The sequence below is a fragment of the Aphelocoma coerulescens genome, chromosome 10 (assembly GCF_041296385.1).
Source record: "Aphelocoma coerulescens isolate FSJ_1873_10779 chromosome 10, UR_Acoe_1.0, whole genome shotgun sequence".
Taxonomy (NCBI): Eukaryota; Metazoa; Chordata; class Aves; order Passeriformes; family Corvidae; genus Aphelocoma; species Aphelocoma coerulescens.
The window spans coordinates 11,068,947-11,088,894 of record NC_091024.1 but is presented as its reverse complement, the minus strand read 5'-3'; the positions used below and the strand labels follow the sequence as shown (position 1 = coordinate 11,088,894).

The following is a 19,948-nucleotide window of genomic DNA, read 5'->3' as shown; positions in this document are numbered from 1 at the left end:
GATCCCTGGAAGTGTCCAAGGGCAGGCTGGATGGGGCTTGGAGCAGCCTGGGATAGTGGAAGGTGTCCCTGCCCATGGGAGGGGGTGGGGCTGGATGATCTTTAAGGTCCCTTCCTACCCCATTCTCCGATTCTGTGATTCTACAAAAAAATGTAAGACTCAGGCTCAAAAATATCTTGAATTCTTTATCATGGATATTTAACCGTGTGCTTAAAGAGATGTTTTGGAGCTGTCCAAAATGAGGACAAATTAGGAATTTACACCAAATAACTTAGCTCAGTTTTACCAGGACTTTTCTAACTGCTGCCTTTTTGCCTCAGATCAGTGTCTCCCATCTTCACGTTCCTGCTGCTACTGCTATGACTAAACCTCTTATTTGTGCCATACCTTAATCATCAAATTCCTCCTCTGGAGTGCTGAAGCAGTAGATAATGTCTCTGTTTTTATTTGTCGGGTCAGGAGCACCAATTCATAGCTCAGGGATCATCAACACCGTGAGCTGACACCAGAGTCTGTCCAGCTGCTGTTTTCTTACAGTCACACAACAGAAAATCAATGGTGTCAGGAACACTGGGATAATTCTACTGTTACAATCAATACATGCTGATTAAACCAGTTGTGTCTGTTGGGTAAATTTGCTGCATCATAATTAGAATTATTAATTAAAAATAGGAAATCAATTGACACAAATTAAGCAAAAAAAGAAATTTGCTTTATTTCTTTGACACTCTCTCCAGAGGCTTCAATAACTGTGACAACAGGGACGTGACCGAGTGGCATTTGTCAGTTTTTTAATGCTGTCCTGAGTTTTAAAAATTGACTTATAAACCCTGCTAATGCAGCTCCCAGGAAATCAGACAGGCGATGTCGTGTGTGCAAGAAGCAGCTATTTATGTTATTACAGTTAGTCATTATTCCCTGCCTATCCAGGAGTGAAAAGCAGGAGTCATGTGCGTGGCACCAGGGAGGGGAAGCAGCTGGGGAACGAAAGCCTTGGGGAGCAAGAGGAGCCCATCCTCTCCTCACTTTGTTTTCTGTTTTCAGATAACAAGGATAAACAAATTGATCGTTTCTGTGTTGGTTGTAATGGGCTTCTCATTGCTGGCTACTTCCTATGATGTGCTGGTGACCTTCATTATTTTCAGGGACATTATGTGGGACGCTAAGGCAGGGACAGCAGGAATGCACATGGTCTTTCATTCAGCTCTTTATTTTCCTCTCTGGTTTTTTGGATTTTATGGAGTTGGGTTTTTTTTCCTTCTTTTAACCTATCTCAGTGTTCTTTTCTTTCACTTTCTCCTTGTTTCTTCCTACTCTTAGTGATTTTCCTTTTTCTGTCTAATACTTTCCATGCCTTGTTTTCTTCCCTCTTTTCTGCTTGCACACATGAAAGCAGGAAAGTGTGGGAATACTTTGGATTTTCATACTCCTGTGCTTTGCTCACCACAGCCAAATTTTTTCTCTGAGCTTTCACACTTACGAAAGATGTGAGGGCAGAAAGGACTGGTTTGGGTAAACGTGTGATTTGTCACTTCTGGTGCTGGTTAATACAATGTTCTTTTACTAATTCTTGGTGGTAAACTGGAGTTTGGGTTGTTCACCTGGAGAAGAGAAGGCTCCAAGGAGAGCTCAGAGCCCCTTGCAGGGCCTAAAGGGGCTCCAGGAGAGCTGGAGAGGGACTGGGGACAAGGGATGGAGGGACAGGACACAGGGAATGGCTTCCCATTGCCAGAGGGTAGGGATGGATGGGATATTGGGAAGGAATTTTCCCCTGTGAGGGTGGGGAGGCCCTGGCACAGGGTGCCCAGAGAAGCCGTGGCTGCCCCTGGATCCCTGGAAGTGTCCAAGGCCAGGTTGGATGGGGCCTGGAGCACCCTGGGATAGTGGAAGGTGTCCCTGCCCATGGGAGGGGGTGGGGCTGGATGATCTTTAAGGTCCCTTCCAACCCAAACCATTCCAGGATTTTATGATCTCATTCATAAAGCTTTTCTAGTCCTAAACCTGTTCTTTAAGGTGTTTTACAATAACAGTATTTCATTGATGTGTATTTCCAAGACCAGTCAAAAGCAAGAGTAAATAAAAACGTCTTTAGTTTAAAAGCCAAGACAGATTGAGTGGTTTGCACAAGAATCAGGAAAAGCAGAGTTGTTAAAAGTCCCAATTCCAAAGACTTATGGCCATGTCTCAGGCGGGCTGAGCAAGCTGCCAGTTCGGACCTCCCTGACAATGGACAACATATGGAAGCAGGAGGATCTATCCACTATATCTGAGCACAACTGTTGAGGACTTTAAAATTAAGCTGTAAAACCTGGGCATCAATAAAGAACTTTACAGCACTCGTGTAAATAGTGTAAAATAAGGTGGATGTACTCAAGCAGTCAGAACCTGCGAGGGGGAATTGTGGCAGCTACGCTCAGGGTGAGTTGTGCTCCCAATGGGAAGTAATAAAGAGCTCCCACGAGGAAAATGGTCCCATAATTGAGACTTGAGAAAACAAGGACTTGGATTGACAGCTTCAAATCTTTTTTACTAAGATTCCACCTGGCAGTATTTTGTGGGCAGCAGCTCGACACTCTGCTACCAGAACAAATGTGAGGATAAATCGGGTTATAAGGCTACACTGGGAAAACAAGTGGTGTCTTTTGCTTTCCTTTCAGTGGGCAGTGGATCGGGGCTGTAATTAGAGTCTCTGCTTTATAAATCTTTGTCACAGCATTTGTCACATGTCATGGCTGTGGCCCTGCTCCACCATGGGTCCTGTTGCTGTAAGTGAGATGTAAACAGTCATCAGTGGTTCCTCTGTAACTGGAGGGCAGGCAGGAGTAAGAAAAAGGTTATCTCTCGAGGTGTAGCCATGATGAGCTACAATTACTGTTTTCAGAAGCTTTGAAGATGGAATTAGTCAGCTTATGCATAAAAGTGCTTGTTGTTGCTTGGCAGTCAAGTGGTGGTTTGATTTTTAATGAAATTCACAGTATTTGCATTATGAGGTTATATTATTTTTAAGTCCATGGGTCTAAGAATTAGCCTGAAGTCTTTTGGCTGGTACAAGGAAAACTAACACCTAGAAATGTGTTCACCTCTGACATGCTTAAAAACTTGAAAAAAAATACTGTTATCACCTGTAAATTGTTGACTGTAGAGCCCTGCTTTTAAAAATGTACAGAAACTGATACCAAAGTTGGAAAAATTGAATCCTTTCCCAGACTGCTGTTAAAAAGTTGGCTTTAGCACACAGCTCCTCTTGCATTCCTAGGAAAGAACAGGGAACAGGACATTGGTTTCAACAATGACCACTGGTGGCCAGAGCCACCATGGCAGGGAATTGAGAGATTTTTTATCCAGTTGCTAAAAAACTGGTGCTGTGTTGCTTCCAGCTCCATTCAGCTGTTGCACTGCTGCTGCCCATGATCCACTGACCTGCTGGGTCCAGGAATCACAAAGTTGTGAGATAGACTCTGGAAGGAGCTGATTGAATTGCCATGTTTACTGCAGTTTCTCAACAACTTCCTTGCTTTGCTAGCAAATTTAAATGGTTAAAAATGCAGATTTTTTAAATTATGTGCACCTGTGTTCTCAAGTCTCAGTGGGAAGTCACCTTCTTCAGCTTTTAAGAGCACAGACCCAATAATTTGCACTACCTTGATCCTGATCCCCCAGTTTAATTTTCTGTGTGCCTTTCAAGAGTCGAGGATAATTTTTGGGCTCATAATGTTGCTTTCAAGTCTTCCTTCTCTCAGATCTGCCTAGGAATGAGTGAAATGAGTCAACAGTAGAGGTTTTTTTAAGCCTTCTTCGAGTTTTACACCAGCTCCCTGACAGAAAATGACAGAATTCTTTTAGTTTGACAGAAATTAAGGATGTGCCAAATGGAGGAGTCTGCATAGATGGGAGTTACAGAACAATAAAGAATTTACATTTGCTGGCTGTGAGGTCTCTATAAGGGCAAGTCCTTCTGGTGAAATATGAACTTTATTCATTTACTTGTAACAATTTTAATTTACAAATACTTGAAGAAGCTCCAGCAGTCTCTGTCTGTGGAGTTTTACTGCCTTTTGGATCACTTGCCTTGCAAAATTCCAATTGTGCAACCCTGGCAATCAGCAAGGAAACAAAACCTACCAGGTCCCAGCAGTCTGTGGAAAATTTGGCAGCAAATATTGTGTAACTTGGATTTGGTTTGTTAGAGGCCAAGTGAGGGGGAAGATCAGCACAGGTCTGTAAGAAACAATATCAGGGTTAACAGGGATGGAAGCAAATGGAGAGAAACAAACCTGGAGACTCCCAGCTTTCCTTAAAGAGAGTGGTGGAGCTGGGACCAGGAGGGAGAATTCCAGCAAGTGTCACTTGGTGTCACAGCACTGACTGAGCAGGGTGGAGGGGCTGTTCCTGGCTGGGTCCTTTCCCAGGATGTTCAAGTCCTGCCCCAGCCACATGCCACTGCAGTTTGGATCCCAGTGAGGCTGTTTGTACCAACTTTCCACTTTTTAAACACCGTTATTGATGAGAGACAGGAAAATATTTTATGAATTGATCTCTGTATACATTGAAGAGTCATTTCTTATTTATTTAGTTCAGCACAGGATTATAAATGTAGGAAAAAATATACTATAAGGTACTTAGAGCATAAATTTACACTTTAGATCTTGGAGCTGTCCTATCTCAGTGCTATCACTTCCTTTCTGGGGAGTTTTGTAGTTTAATGTAATTTGACTCAGTTTCCCTTCTGTGAAGTGGTGATTAAATACATTTTCCAGCTCATAGATGGATCCTGAGAATTAATCAGTGTTTGTATGGGACTCTGATGATGGGGGCAATTCTATTAAATGTGCAAAACTTTTTTTACATACCTACAGATGCTACACATTCTGTTCTTACTGCACAGTTTAGAACGCAAATTGTTGCATATTGTCACTTTTTTGTTATACTAGCATACTTTGAATTTCTTTTAGTAATGTACTCTGAATAATTAATCATTCAACTAATAATTATCCATTCCAAATAAAACAACTTGATTACTAAGCCTGATGAGGAAAATCCAGTCAGGAAAGAACCCTTTCAAAAACAACAACATTCTGCAGATATCCTTAATATTTAAAGAGTGAGCTATATTTAGTAAATTCTTCTGAAGCAGGGGGAGAGGAACGGATGCTAATTTCCTGTGTCATCAGATTTGTGCATGTGTGTCAGCAGCATTCCTAAATCACCACCTACCACACAATCACCATCCTCACAGGCATCAGGAATATCCAGCATTTCCCTGGGTGGTTCCTGTTGTGGGCTCGTGCCTCCTTCTGCTCATCGATTATTTAACATTTGGGGGGTTCGGTGTTTGCTCTGCTCAGATGTTCTGCAGGGAGCAGGGCACCTTTCTTAGTCATGGAAACAGCAAAGTTGTGGAATCGGTGTCATTTTCCAGATGGCACTCACTTAACCCATGGAGGCCAGCTCTTATCAAAGATGATTAGAGATGATGGAAAGAAATTCCCTGGCTGGAAAGGGCACTGGGGTGAGCCTGAGGTGATTCTGATGGCACTGTGCAGCATGGCCAGTGACAATTTAGGTGATGGTCTCATCAGACAACCTCTTTTTCCCTGTGATTTTTTAAAGATATATCTCTGCAGCCACTAGGAGAATGTAGAGATCTGAACCTTAAAGGGAATCTGGCATTTAAAACCTTCAATGCACAGGTGCTGTGCTCTCCTCCGGCAAAATCCTGTTCATTTCCCAGCTGCCATCCAGCCAGGAAGTCACGTATGTCTGTTTTGCTTTTTCCTTGTCAGTGGCAGTTGTCACTAAAAAAGAGAGAAATTAAATTAATCCAGGGGGAAGCTGTTCCACAGTTCCTTGGACTGAACCTCCAGGAACTGATACCCAGAGTCTGGGAAGTGGAGCTGCTGATTTTCCTGGTTTCTGTGAGGCTGACCCATGGATAATGCTGGAGGCATGAACAGGTTGTTTGTAAACAATGAGGAAAAAACATGTGGAGTGATGATTTAGTGTTTCTGCCTGCCTGACACTTGATGGCTTAATGCAGGAATCTACAATGGGGAAACTGTTCCGAAAGCACCGGCTTCCATATGGCTGGGATTTTGTCAAAACATTTCAGCTCAGTACACCCATAACTGATTGTGAGCATGAACAGTTTTGATCAGCCTGTTTTTCAGAATGTAAAACAGTTTAAGAATTGTCTGTTTTTAACATCATAACAAAAAAGTTTCACTTCCCAGTTTAGAGCAACTTCTGCTTTAGAAATTGGCATTAATTTACGCTTCTGTGAACAACATTGGAACATGTTGGGAAGTCAAAATAAAATATCAAGGTTTAGACATCCAATCTCAATAATTTATGAGACAAGACTTTCTCCTCCTGCCTGGCTCTCCAGAAGGAAAGCGAAGCCCCACTGGTGGGCAGAGGAGGCTGTAGGGACACAGGCAGAGATGCCTGAATGTTCTGCTCACTTGGGGCTGGTGCTTTGCTTGCTGAGGCTGCTCTGCTCTCTCAGCATTTGCATCCTAAAGAAGTGGTGCAGGAGAGCTGCAGCAGTGGTGCAGTCTAAGGAGCTGCTCTAGGGACAATGGAATTTTTCTGGCATAAACCTCTCCTGATGCTGGGCTCTGTGTCCTCTGCCTTTCCCAACACACCCAGGGACACCCAGGCTTTGGCTCCTGGTATTTTAGCTATGCAGTATTTGTCTGCCTCATGTTTATCTCTTTATTAAAAGCACATTCTACATCTCCATGCCTGAGTGACGTGAGAAGAGGGTGTAATATTCTAGTATTTTTGTATTTTTGCTTTTTTTTTCCCCCCAGTAGTTTCAGACTTGCTATTTTCTGTTGGTAAATACAAGAAAGGTTTTGCAGAGACTGTGCTGAGTCTCGCAATGTGTTTTGTTGACTGAATGTTCTAGTTTTTACTGGGTCACACAGGGCAAGACTTTTTTACAAAACTGTTTCTTTTTCTGTGCCTGAAAGGGACATTACTATTAATGGTTTATAAGAGAAAGACAGCAGTGTATTTAAGATATCTTGAAGACATTAGGTAACATTAAAGAGCCATGTGAAGGTTCAAGTATGCCTGGAAGAAAAGAGATCAAGTAGCTGGTGTGGATACCTGCACACCATTTTTGCAAGCCTTTGAACTGTTTTAGATATAAGACACCCCTTTTTCAAAGGCCACTGGGCTTTCTGCTGCTCTAATTCTCTCTGAATGTCTGTGAGTAACAGAATTCACACTGGTAAAGGTAAGATTTTTCCTGCATTCACTTGCTAGGGCAGAACATCCTTTAAGCTGATATTGTTTGGCTGCAGAGCAGTGCACAGGTGACCCAGTGATAGGACAAGGGGGAGAGATTTTAAACTAAAAGAGGAGAGATTTAGCTTAGATGATAGGAAGGAATTCTTGGCTGTGGGAAGGCCCTGTCACAGGGTGCCCAGAGAAGCTGTGGCTGCTCCTGGATCCCTGGAAGTGTCCAAGGCCAGGTTGGACAGGGCTTGGAGCACCGTGGGATAGTGGAGGGACACGTGTCCCTGCCCAGGGCAGGGGGTGGAACAGGATTTTTAAGGTCCCTTCCTACCCAAACCATCCCAGGATTCTGTGATTAGGCATTAAGAGGGAATTGTAGCAAAAGGAAGAAGTGGTTCTTTTTACTCTCCAGCTACAATGTTGGAAATAAAAGCAAATACCACAATCCACAGTGTTTACTTCGTTTTTCAGTATCAACACAATAAAATAAATTGCTTATTGACCATCTTAAAAATGACTGATGAGTCAGGACTATGAGTTATGTTATGCATGAAGGATGTGTTTATCCATCTCCTTGAAAGGGAAACTTTATGGCACAATTTGAAGCTGGTGAGGTGGATACAGCATTTCTTCCATATGCATGTCTTGATTTTCCCCACTGCTCAGCCAATCCTGCTCCCTTTGCTCAGCAGCTATAGGAGAAGGGACACATCCCTGCATGGGAATGACAAGGAGAAGGAACATCCTCTACCCCTTGTTGTAGTGACAAGGAGCTTTTTCTCCTTTAAGCTTTATTTTTGCTTTAACTGCAAATAAAGGCATATTGCCTATCTGGCAAAACATCAGCAGAGTGACCTTCGACAAGGCCGAGTTTATGCACTGTGAAAAACAAGGAGCTGAGCATGTCTCTGAGAGCTTGGCCAGGCAGGGTGGGTCCTGCTCGATGCTCTGCAGTCATGGAGGGTGGAAAGGTGACTCCAGTGGTTGGATCACGTTGCTTTCCACATGGTGGATTCCCCAGGTGAAGGATGAAGTTGTCCTGCCCAGCTGCAGGAGCTGGGTGAGGATGTGACTGAAGGGCAGCCAGCATGGGCAGCCTCCTGCAGCTCCCAGACTGGCCCTGTGGGTCTGCTCCAAACTGCATCAAAGTCAGATGGAATTACTGAACTGAGAGAGGACTTGCTTCTGCTCTCACAACTGCCTTGCTGAGCACTCAAATAAAGATTATTTAGAGTAGCAAGAAGTCCATGTGGATATTGCACGGCTTTTTCACACAAAGCACAGCTGTAGGATCAGCAGCTCCAAATCTCCAGGGACAGAGGCCTCTCTGAGCAGCTCTGCTGCCAGCACTCCTGAGCCCCTCCAACACTGGTTTCTTGAAGGATGCATCTCCTTCCTGTCCTTATCCTGCAGTGTTTTAGGCATATCCAGTGTATTTCTACCCCTTCTTGAAGGCAAAACTGATTTTACTTCTGTGCAGAGGCATTACCAGAAAATTTCATTACCTAGTCAATGAAAACATCTAAAGTCCATTACAGATGTTGAGAGAGAGAATGTTTTACCCAGTTGGAAGACAGAATTTGGAAGTAAGTTACTTGCAGATATTATTATTACAAGCCTGTCCTAGACAATAATAATGAAGTATTGATGGAAGTTTTGCCAGAGCAAAGACTGCTGGGTTTCATACAGAGGAAAGATAGTATCTTCATTTAGTTTTATTAGACTCTTGATACTCTGCCCATGTATTTTTTAATTCACCACAGTAAAATTCTAATTAAAGAACAGACTTTGCCTCCCATTAATATGACACTAAAAAAAAAACATTTTAAAGAATGCAGCATCTTCTTCACAAAAATTATAATGAGAAGACAAGCTGCCAGTGTTGTATAGAATGTTGTCGCTCCCTTATGAAGCGTTTCATGATTTTAAACTCCTTGTAAGATCCAGAGTGTCAGTAGAGTTAAAGGCTCATTAAACAGAGCAGTAATTTCTACAAAAAGAAATAGGAAATATTCTCAGGTTTTTTTAATGTTCTAATTTTCACTTCTTTTGAAGCGTCTGTCAAAATAGCTCATAGTAGAAATTCTGAAAGCACCACACTTTGATATCTGTCAGGAGTAGAAGTTGTTTCTTCCGTTTTTGCTGCTTCCAAAATATATTGGGATTATTACAGGATTTGATGAGGCTGACATTCAAATACATAACTTTTCTTTGACTTGGAGTGATTTTGTTTTCATTTATCCAAAATACAAACCTCCAGCTAGGTAACTGTTGTGAGCATTCTACAGAATACCTTCGGAATGTTCTTTGAACAAGAATTACTTTGGAAAGAGAATGTTTCCTCACAGGATACTAAATAAACTGCAGGGCCTCTAGAGTGCTGGGACTTAGTGAGGTACCACATGTTGGAGAGTCAGTGACTAATGAGATCATCATCCAAGATCAAATCAGGGCCCAAATCAGCCACATGTTCCATATCTGATTCCAAGAACTTCAGGAACTTCAGGGAGAATCAGCAAAATCTTTCTTGAAGGATGAAAATCTGTTTTCATGTCCTTAAGAAAGGAAAAAAAAAAACAAACACAAAGTGAGATTGATTTCCTTCTGTGAGTAATAATTTATTCATTTTTGGAAAAATCAGCTGATGTTCCCTTCCCAACTTTCTATTTCTACCTGATGAAGCCTGATCCATAAACTGGGAGGATGAGACTGACGGCAAGTCCTGCCAGCCTCGGATTAACCCCAGGGGTTTTCCCCTTGGGTGGATACACAAATGCATATTTACATATGCAAAATATATTCTCTGGGCAGCCTTAGAGTTGTAAACATTGAGACTGGCATTTTCTTCATTCTAATTGTATGAGCTGTGACTGAAAGCCTGGCTTTGGAGATAAAGGGAATCCAGGTTTGGGAACCTTAAGGCTGCAAAGCTACAAGCTCAGAAGTCAGCAAGTGCCAGGGTACTCTGTGCTCACATAAAGAAAATATCATAATTCATAGGCTCACGTACTGAATTACTGCTGTATTTCCAACCTTTAATCTGACATTTTATTTTTGTGACACCAACTCCATAAGTCAAATGTCTTATTTACATGGGATGCTCGCTGTTTGGTTTGGTTTTCCTTAAAAAGCAAATAGAGAATAGGAAAAATCTCTCCAAGAGTGTCATCAGGCTGATGTTCAGGTGGTTCATCAGCAGGGACAGAGCAGAGCCCTGGCACGTGAGTCACATGGACTGAGAGCACAGGGCTGTCACCCTCCCCGGGGGCCACTTACTGCATGGAGATTAAACAGCCAGTGGCCCATGGCTGCTCCCAGGAAAAATTGTAACAGGAATCCTGCTAAGGCCCTGAAGTCTTTAATTTCAGATTGCTTTTAATACGGGTGGAATCTTTGAGAAATGTAGGTAACGAGTTATTCGGGGGTGGCACTGAGTGTCTGCAAATTGCATTTTTATAGTTTGAGTACATGTGGATTTTCACTGGGGACGCCTGAGCACATCCCTGGGTGTGGGACAGTGCTCAGAACATGGAAGGTGTCCCAGCTGGTGAAATCATGGAATTATTATGTTGGTCTCTAAGCATTTGGAAGAACATTTTTGAAGGGCACTTCTGAAAATCTGGGTTGAGTGTTATTAATGTGTTAGACATTACAGGGGTGATCAGTCTTATGAGACAGCGGTTTTTTTGGGTTAGAATCAAGCAGATCAGCGGGTGGCTTTTCAGTGACTTGGCTCATGCCTTTAGCAGTGTGTTGGTGTCACTTGAGGGACTCAGCACTGCTCAGAGCCAACACAAAGTGCTGGGATGTGTCATTGTAAGGGAATTCCCTCTTCATGGACCTTGTTTCAAACCTATTGCTTGGCTTTTGTTTACAAAGGTGTTGAACTGTCTCAAAAGGAGTCATGGTTGTGCAGGGAGCAGACACAGCTCAATGCAGGGTTGTAATTCTCCCACTGGATAAAGTGCAGGGAATAAAAAGTTATTGATTATTTTAAATTTTCATTCATTACATTCAGGCACATGTTTTACCTTTTGCAGTTTCTTTGCCTGCTTTACATTAGCTAGGTCAACCATCTGGGTCCAAAACTGAATTAGACAAAAAAAAACTGCACTCAAATTTACGTCCACATTTCACCTCAATTTGTATGCATAGAATCATTCTACAACAGTACAGTTACATTAAGAGGAGAACCTAGTCCTAATTTCAAAGTAAATTCTAAAATAATCTCTCTTAAACCATGTCCTCCTAGATTTAATAAGTTAATTTTATTTCCTGTTTGCATTTTTAAGGGCTAGTATCTCATTTAAACATTACAAACTGGATTTGGAAATATTCCAGAATATTAATTATTGAATATGAGCACATTCTGTGCTTTAGCAAATTTGTAGAAAGCTGCTTTAAAGTGTGGATTAATTGAAGCTCCCCATCAGCCCAATATGGTCCTGAGTCCCTGGGCCAGGGAAATCAGACACTGGGCTTTTTCCGCCTTGTGCAGGATGTCTGTGAATATCTCACTGACTTTTCAGACCTGGAATACAGAACTGGTCCCTGGCTACAAAAGAGACACAGGGAGGTTGATGCTGATGAGAACAGAATAAACTCAGACCTTGAGACCACAGGTTGTGCTGCTGTTGTGATAGAAGATGCTATTTTCATATTAATAGTGTGTCTGTGCAGGGATGGAAAAGCTCTGGAATAGCACTTTTGACTCTCTCTCATCAGGATAAGTCACTCCATAAATGTCACCCCTTCCTTGGGACTCCTTTTATTTATCTGTTACCTTTTCAGCTTCCTGTGTTTGCTTCATTGTGTCTGACTTGTGCTGCTGCGCTGGGTACGGGGTGTCTCTATTGACCCAGAACACAGCAATTCCCTAATCATTCCTAGAGGGATAAACAGCCCTTGGGGAGTGAAATGGCACTTCCTGTGTGTCCTCGATGTGTATTTACCAGGACAGCACTGCTAACAGGATACCATGCATGACCACAGCAGAAAAATTTCCTTACTGAAGGAGTGGTTAAGCACTGGAACAGGCTCTCCAGGGAAGTGGTGGAGTTACCATCCCTGGAAGGATTCAAAAACAAGCAGATGTGGCACTTTGTGGTATGGTTTAGTGGGCATGGGGGTGTTTGGTTGAACTTGATGATCTGGAGGTCTTTTCCAACCTTAAGGATTCTATGATTTGATGATTCTACATTCAGAGCCCTCACTTCAGGAAGTAATTGAGGTTTCAGTGGGGGAGTGGGGATGGCATGAGGAGGAAAACCTTTGGTGCTGCTTTGAGCAGTCTCCACCGAGGGGTGAATCCCTCCCCTGTCACAGCACCCAGTGCACACCACTGTGATTGTGCTAAGGCACCCAGCCTCATCCCTTACAGAGCCACATTCATTTTTACTGGTGATGGTTAATCTCCAGTCATATTTCCAAAGGTGCAAAAGGGAGGAAGTTAGCACGTTTGCCAGGGAATGTGGGCATGTGACCTGAAATATGGCAGCTCACTTTAATGTAGCATCTCCCAAGAGAACGGTGGCTGTTTCACACTCATCCCTCACGGTATTGACATCCCCACATGCAGCTAAGGGGAGCATTTGTACCTCCCTGACATCACCTCTCTCAGGTTGCTTTCCTTATTGATGGTCTGGTTAAAGTCTCATCATTTTGACATTTTTAATGGCATCTGCATTTACAGCAGAGCGCTTGTGTGGGCTTTAATCAGCTCTCTGTTCACATGTTGTTGCTGTTATTATTTATTACAGTAACACACTGAGGCAATCAACAAGAGCAGGATCAGACTGTGCTGGGCTGGGGCTGGAGTTTAAAATTGTCTCTCTTTGCCCATGGGAGGAGGGGTGCTGTCAATCCCAAAGTGCAGCCTGCTCTGCTCTCTGTCTCAGAACCTGGAGTCACTGTCACACACCAGCCAGGATTTGCCACACTGATCTATAGAGGCAAAATACCTTTTGGTTGCTGAAGTCTTTGGTTTCTTCTGTTTTATAATTTTCTAGAAGGAGCTACTAGACTCCAACACGTAGCCAGTTACACACTTGAGTAGTCTCACACCTGAGTGAGCCTGTTGATCTCAGTGAGGTTAATTGTAAGAATAAGTACTTGGATTTTAGCTTATCATCCCTGTATCTACCTTTGTAAAGGTAGTGAAATTCCCACAGTGCAGATCTTGGAATTATCATTGTATCATTATATAAATACCACATCATGTTCCAACAAAATGACTCTACAGTCTGCCACTGCAATATGGGACTTAGAGGAAAGGGGCGTTAGGGACGGAGTCTGGAGAGCTGGCCGGATAAACGACACGTACACCAATTTGATTAAGCGTTGTTCTCCCTTTATTGTACAGCTATGCAAGCTTATATCTACTTTTGCAGAGATTCATGCCCAGTGCCTCTAGACGGCCTCTAATCAGCGGGGGGGATGACCAGTGTATAACTTTGCCAAGGACTCTGAGGGCTGCCTGCAGCCAGGTGCTTTCCAGGCCTGCCTGCAGCCAGGGGCCTGTTCAGGGGCTTTTCCTCAGCAACCCTCGGTTGTCCAATCTTTCCAGGGGTATCATATGCCCCTGTTCCATAAGGAATCCCTCTACAAAGGGGAAAAGAAAACCAACAGGATTGATAAACTTTTGAGCAGAAAAGATCTTATTTTCATATGAGGTTACTGCAGTGTAAAATCAGGTGAGGATGAAATCCCATTATCCCAGATTTTACACTAACACATGGCTAACAAATTTCACTCAATTCCCTTTGGTGAGATTGTGGGGTTAAATTTGCTACAGGAAGGAAGCAAGCATGCGACCAAATACTGATTGCAAATAAGTGTTCAAACAAGATGGACTCAGAAAAGGAGCTGTGTTTGAGGCAGGCACTGTACAGGTATAACAAGATGCTTGAACTAATGAAGGGAAATTATTTTTCCTTCCTATAAATGGTTTTCTTTTCCCTTCACTTTCTTTCAAAGTGAAAAACACCAATCCAGCAGACAAATCAGATGCTTGGAGCACCCACCTGAGATGTGAAACAGCAAGGATAGAATCATACCTTCTAATGAGTGTTATTTATTCATATTAGGGAAATTAATTGCAACTGGAGCTGTATCAGCTCAGAACAAGCCACAGTCTGCAGTTGGGGCTCTGATGTGAGGTGTGGGAGGGCAAGAATCAATCCCCAGAGCAGGCAAGGTGCAGTTTGATCCCTGCACTTCACTTCCCTATGCAGAGGGACATCAGCTGTGCCTATGTGGTTCGGATTTGTATCCTTTGTGGAGGTGCAGAACTGCATCCCTTGATGTTCAAGTTCTGCAGCAAACAAATCAGTGTTTCTGGAATGGAAATTACTGGGGAACTCCAGCAGCTCCAGCAGCTTTGCTCCCTGCCCCAGAAGGCTCACAGAGCCTTAGCAAGTGTCTATGTGAAATAAAGATAGATCATCTCTTCCCACAGATTCTCAGTAATAATTTAAGTCTTATAAAGAGTAAGATTTTGTTTGTTTGGCTCCCAGTGGTGTTAGAGAGGAACTATCATCCCTGTTTACAGCTGTGCGAGGAGTGAGGCAAAGCAATAAATGATCTGGGGTGAGGCACGACCGGGATTGTGCACAGGGGTACATGGTGTGCTCTGCTCCCTGCAGGACATGAAACCTCTGCACCTGTGTCCTCTAAGACCCTGCAGATCTTTTGGAGACCTTGGAATTATCTTCTGTGTGTTTATTTCAGCTTTTAAGAGTTGCTAAAGAAACACAAGTTTGTAAACTGGTAATCCGCAGTGCAAATTACGTAAGAGCTGACTTCTTTTTCTGCTGGATATCCTCAGACTGACCAGTCAGTATCTCCTTCTCAAAATTAAGGATAATAAATAGAAATATTGCCAAAATTAACTGATAGCTGCAGTTTTCCAGTGTGGGTTTATAGCCAAGCACTGCAGAAGGAGAGAGCTGTGAATTTTCTAGGACAAAAGCATCAAACTTAAGTGAGCTTTACATTTACCTCGCTAATCCTGGAAACAGATCCGGGGCTGAGAGGCAGCATGTGTCACCTGGGATTAGTTTCCATGTTTGCAAATAAAAGAGTTTGTGAAAACAGCCCTGTTGCTGGGATTCCACTCTCCTCTCCTGCCTGGCAGTGGGATCTACACCACTCTCAGGAGGGTTGTTGGTGAAATTGAAACCAGCTCCGAGCACAAGCAGCTGTACCTGGAAAGTGATCAGGAACTGTGCCCTTCCCAGTTGCCTGTTCTTAATAGGATGAGAATTTCCTTCACCCTTGCCATAGCTATGGTGAAAGGCTGCTAAGTGGAGGGTAGGACTGCTGAAGAAATCCTTGTTTTCCTGCTTTTTGCTGAGGAAACCTTGACCTCAGGTCAAGGTTTGCTTTGAGCTCTGTTCAGTGCATGCAGCTCAAAGAGGTGTTGTGCAGGTGCTGTTTCGATAGCAAATCAGGACAAACTGTTCCTGTAAGGCTGACTTCCCTCTTCCATCCTTCACATGGTCCTCAAAAGAGTAGAAAGGATCAGGCAGGATTGTCACATGAAGGGTTCTCACTGTGCCTTAATGCCTTCTATAGGGAACCTCCTCTCTGTATCAGTGGACAGAGGGTTTAGGGTCCTCCTGTGTTGCTGTTATTAGCACAGGAATTATCTGACATACTCATTCCACACCTTCATCCCCGAGTCTGGGCAGCCTCATGACATCCTGTCTCCAGTGTTATTTTCTTCCCTCTCACTATTTAGTCCAAGCAAAAAATAAATAAATATACAGATTATTAAGAAAACAAACAAACAAACACCACCAAGGAGAAGGCCTTCTCTAGATTATCATGTATGTTATCTTATGGGAACGTAGCAAAGAAACAATATTTGATGACATTATTAAATCGAGAGGATTTGCTTGGCAACACCACCTGCCATTAAGTGCACTGCAGGCAGGATGTGACCCTCTGCATCTAATTCCACTATAAATTCATTCCTTCCAGCAATCTAAAAGCACTAAGAAACAGGATATTAAAAGATTTCGGGCCTGATCCAATAAGTTGTTAAACAAGTCCTCAACTCTAGGTATGACAGTGGTGCCGTTGTATCCTTGCACCCTAAAGCTGGGTCGGGGTGGGGGCAGATGTTAAAGCCGGCTCGGGGGAGCAGTTTGGGAGCGGCGGTTTCTTTAGAAGGCTCTGGCTGAGGTGCACGTGGGGCTGCGGGGGGAGGCAGCCCCGTGTCCCCGCGTGGGTAACTCGGTGTGTGTTCGCAGGCTGCGACAGCGAGCACTGGGGGCCCCACTGCAGCAACCGGTGCCAGTGCCAGAACGAAGCACTCTGCAACCCCATCACGGGCGCCTGCGTGTGCGCCGACGGCTTCCGCGGCTGGCGCTGCGAGGAGCTCTGCGAGCCGGGCACCTACGGCAAGGGCTGCCACTTCCAGTGCCAGTGCCACCACGGGGCCACCTGTGACCACCAGACCGGCGAGTGCCACTGCGCGCCTGGATACACCGGGGTGTTGTAAGTGCAGCAAGAGCTGGGGACTCCCTTGAGCTGATTTGGTTCGGCCGCGTTTAACGCGACGAGTAACTGCTGAATTTACACGCTGTTATACACTGGCCTTTGTAGAAATCAGGGAACGGGATTTCAGAGAGACTGAAGAAAGGGAACCTCTGTTCTTGCTGCTGATTATACCTGTGACCGTGAAGGGAGCCTTCAAGAGAGCTGGAGGGGGGCTTAGGACAAGGGTATGTAGTGATAGAACAAAGGGGAATGGCTTTAAAGTGCCAGAGGACAGGGTTAGATAGGTTATTGGGAAGGAGTTCTTCCATGTCAGGGTGGGGAGGCCCTGGCACAGGGTGCCCAGAGAAGCTGTGGCTGCCCCTGGATCCCTGGAAATGTCCAAGGCCAGGCTGGATGGGGCTTGGAGCAGCCTGGGATAGTGGAAGGTGTCCCTGCCCATGGCAGCAAGTTGGATCTGGCTTCAATGACTCTTCCAACCCAAACCACTCCGGAATTCTATGATTCCATGCTATTAAAATAAAATATAGCGCTAAAATAAGCTTAAAAATAATTTATATTTTCCAACTTGTGCAACAACTTTACCTGTTGCTAATTTCAGAATGTGAATACAATCCAAATTACAGTGGAGTCTTGATAAGCAGTTGGACTCTCTCCTCATTAGCAGTCCAGTGCAGCATCAAATGGGACTTTTCCATCCCCAGTTTATTTGACTTTCAATCTAACTGAGAAAGCATCGCTGTTAACTATATCAGCTTAGTATCTAGGGGGTAAATTTTAAGCGTAGAGAGCAGGGATTTAGCGGTGTGACTCCTATTAACTTTAACGAGAATCATGTAGCTAAATCTCTATCCACCACACGGAAAGTTTACCAGTAGGATTCACAAAATCTGCATATTAATTTTAGGACAGCAAGCAATAGTTTCTTGTTTAAAATTGCCCACAGTGTAACATCAGTTCTCATTAGAGATCTTTCAGTAGTTTCAGAAGTAATTATGTTTTTCAGAATTATTTAAGGGGAAAAGAGAATTTAGTCACTGAATTTGGTTGGAGATCTATTGCAGGTGAGTTAACACTTTTGCAGTCTATTATTATTTGTTGACCTGCATGAAGGGGAAAGTAAAAAATAAGGGCAGTGTTAACCCTCATAAATAAGTGATAGGTCTTTTGAATATTTTATTTAGTACCTGATTTCCTCCTAGACTTGTGACCTTAGTCATGGAAGCACTCACTGCTAAGGACTCTGCTTTCTCTTGGGAGTGCTCCCCTTGACATCAGTGTGTCAGTTCTCAGCAGGGCTGGCCCCTGATATGTTGTAGGAACATCCTTATCAGAGGACAGTTGGTTAGGGGGAGAACATCCTGTAGTTTCAAAACCTGAGCTGAAAGCTCTGATGTGCAGGTGTAGGAGACACTGGGCTTTCCAGGGATTAGCCTCACATTGCCCCCCCACAAGTACTGAGAGGGACTCAATGAGCTTAAATAGCCTTTAAATGATGTTGAGTCCTTGCCAGTCCATTATACACTGCAAATGTTAACATTCAGTAGTGACTGGAGAAATTTCAAGCGTTTTAATCCCATCCTTTTATTCTGTTTTCAGCTTCTTTTATTGCCATGTCATATAATTCACATTGAGGGCTTCATCCTGCAACTCATATTTTCCTGTGCTATTTTAATGGTTATGAGTTGTCCTGTTGAGATGGGTGGGATTTGGTACATGCATGAAGGTTACACACATGTGTCAGCCTTACAGGGATGGATCCATGGCATGTAAACAACCCCAGCAGAAATTAAAGGAATCTCAGCTAATTGGCAATGCCAGCTGAGCCTGAGGTTTTGTCATTTGCATAAGGACTCCCATGATGACCTGTGTTGTGGGTTTTCCTCATTTACTGTTTCCTGCAGGTTCTTTAAAATGATCTCTTTGTTTTCTGTTGTTCTCTCTCCCCAAAGCTGTGAGGAGCTGTGTCCCCCTGGCAGCCATGGAGCCCAGTGTGAGCTGCGCTGCCCCTGCCAGAACGGGGGAGTTTGTCACCACATCACCGGGGAGTGCTCCTGTCCTGCTGGATGGATGGTGGGTACTGCTCATCCTTATTTAGGGCTTGGAATTGGATGGTAATTGTTCACTGTCTCAGCTGACGTGGATCTGCCAGGCTCTAACAATTCCCAGTTTGGGACTGCCTTTGTTGGGTATGCACAGCACCTACACAGACAGGCCACCAGTCTGGGACTTGCCACCATGCCTGGAAGTGTTCAAAAAACATGTGGATGTGGCACTTGGGGACATGGGTTAGTGGTGGGCTTGGCAGTGCAGGGAGAATGTTTGGACATGATCATCTTGGAGGGCTTTTCCAGCCTCAGTGGTTCTGTGATTCTCTGGGAGGTACCATCACAGAGTTTAAAAAGAACAGCATGCCAAGAGACAAAAGAGTTGTCTGTGAGTTCTAGTTTCTTGGAATATTCCCCGCAGCCTTAGACACTGCCCTCACACAGGACAGAGAGCTCAAAGCCCAACATGACATTGTCAAAGGCACAAAGTGTCATGTTCCCCTCCAGGGGAGAGGGAGAAGCCAGGGGGAATCCAGTGGCCCAGGCAGGCAGCAAAGCAGGATGAGCCCAGGACACAGAGGCCAGTTCAGTGTCATGTCCTTGCTCAGGCACCACTGCCATTGATCGCCAGAGATTTGCTTATGTCAGGGCTTGCACTGCAAAGAGATAACTGCCCTAACCTTTAATCCTTTGTGTCAAGAAAGCAAGGCCAAGCATTTTAAAAGTCCTCAACTTTACCAATAATATAATAATGAACTCTCTTGGGGTGTGCCAAGTCTCACAGGCTTTCATCCCATTTAGCTGTACTAAACTTCCTGGCATTTTTCCTGTGTCTGACAATTAGTCTCTTGGCAAAGTTGCTGGATTTTAAAGCATACAAGTACTCTGATATTTTATTTTTATATGGAAGACCCTGCAGATCATCACACAGCTGTGACTGCTGATAGGGACCCTCTACCTGTTCAAACATATAAAAGCTGAGAACAATGTTTATGTTCCTTTGCATTCGTACATCAAATGCTTTGAGTTCAAAAGTACCAACCATGAGATGTTGCTATATAGCAGCAAAATGGGAGAATATTGCTGTCCATAAGTTTTGGTGGAAAATCTCTCTCTAACTGGAGGACAGGAATCTCTAACACCACCAGTCATGG

General features: G+C 43.8%; 1 protein-coding gene across 1 annotated transcript in view; it reads left to right on the top strand.

Annotated features, from left to right (window-relative positions):
- Window positions 1-19,948, top strand: part of MEGF11 (multiple EGF like domains 11) — a 236,009-nt gene that overhangs the window by 127,222 nt on the left and 88,839 nt on the right. Inside the window, exons 7-8 of the mRNA XM_069026190.1 lie at window positions 16,500-16,746; window positions 18,699-18,819. Of these exons, the coding sequence (XP_068882291.1) occupies window positions 16,500-16,746; window positions 18,699-18,819 (368 nt within the window). The remainder of the gene's footprint in view (window positions 1-16,499; window positions 16,747-18,698; window positions 18,820-19,948) is intronic.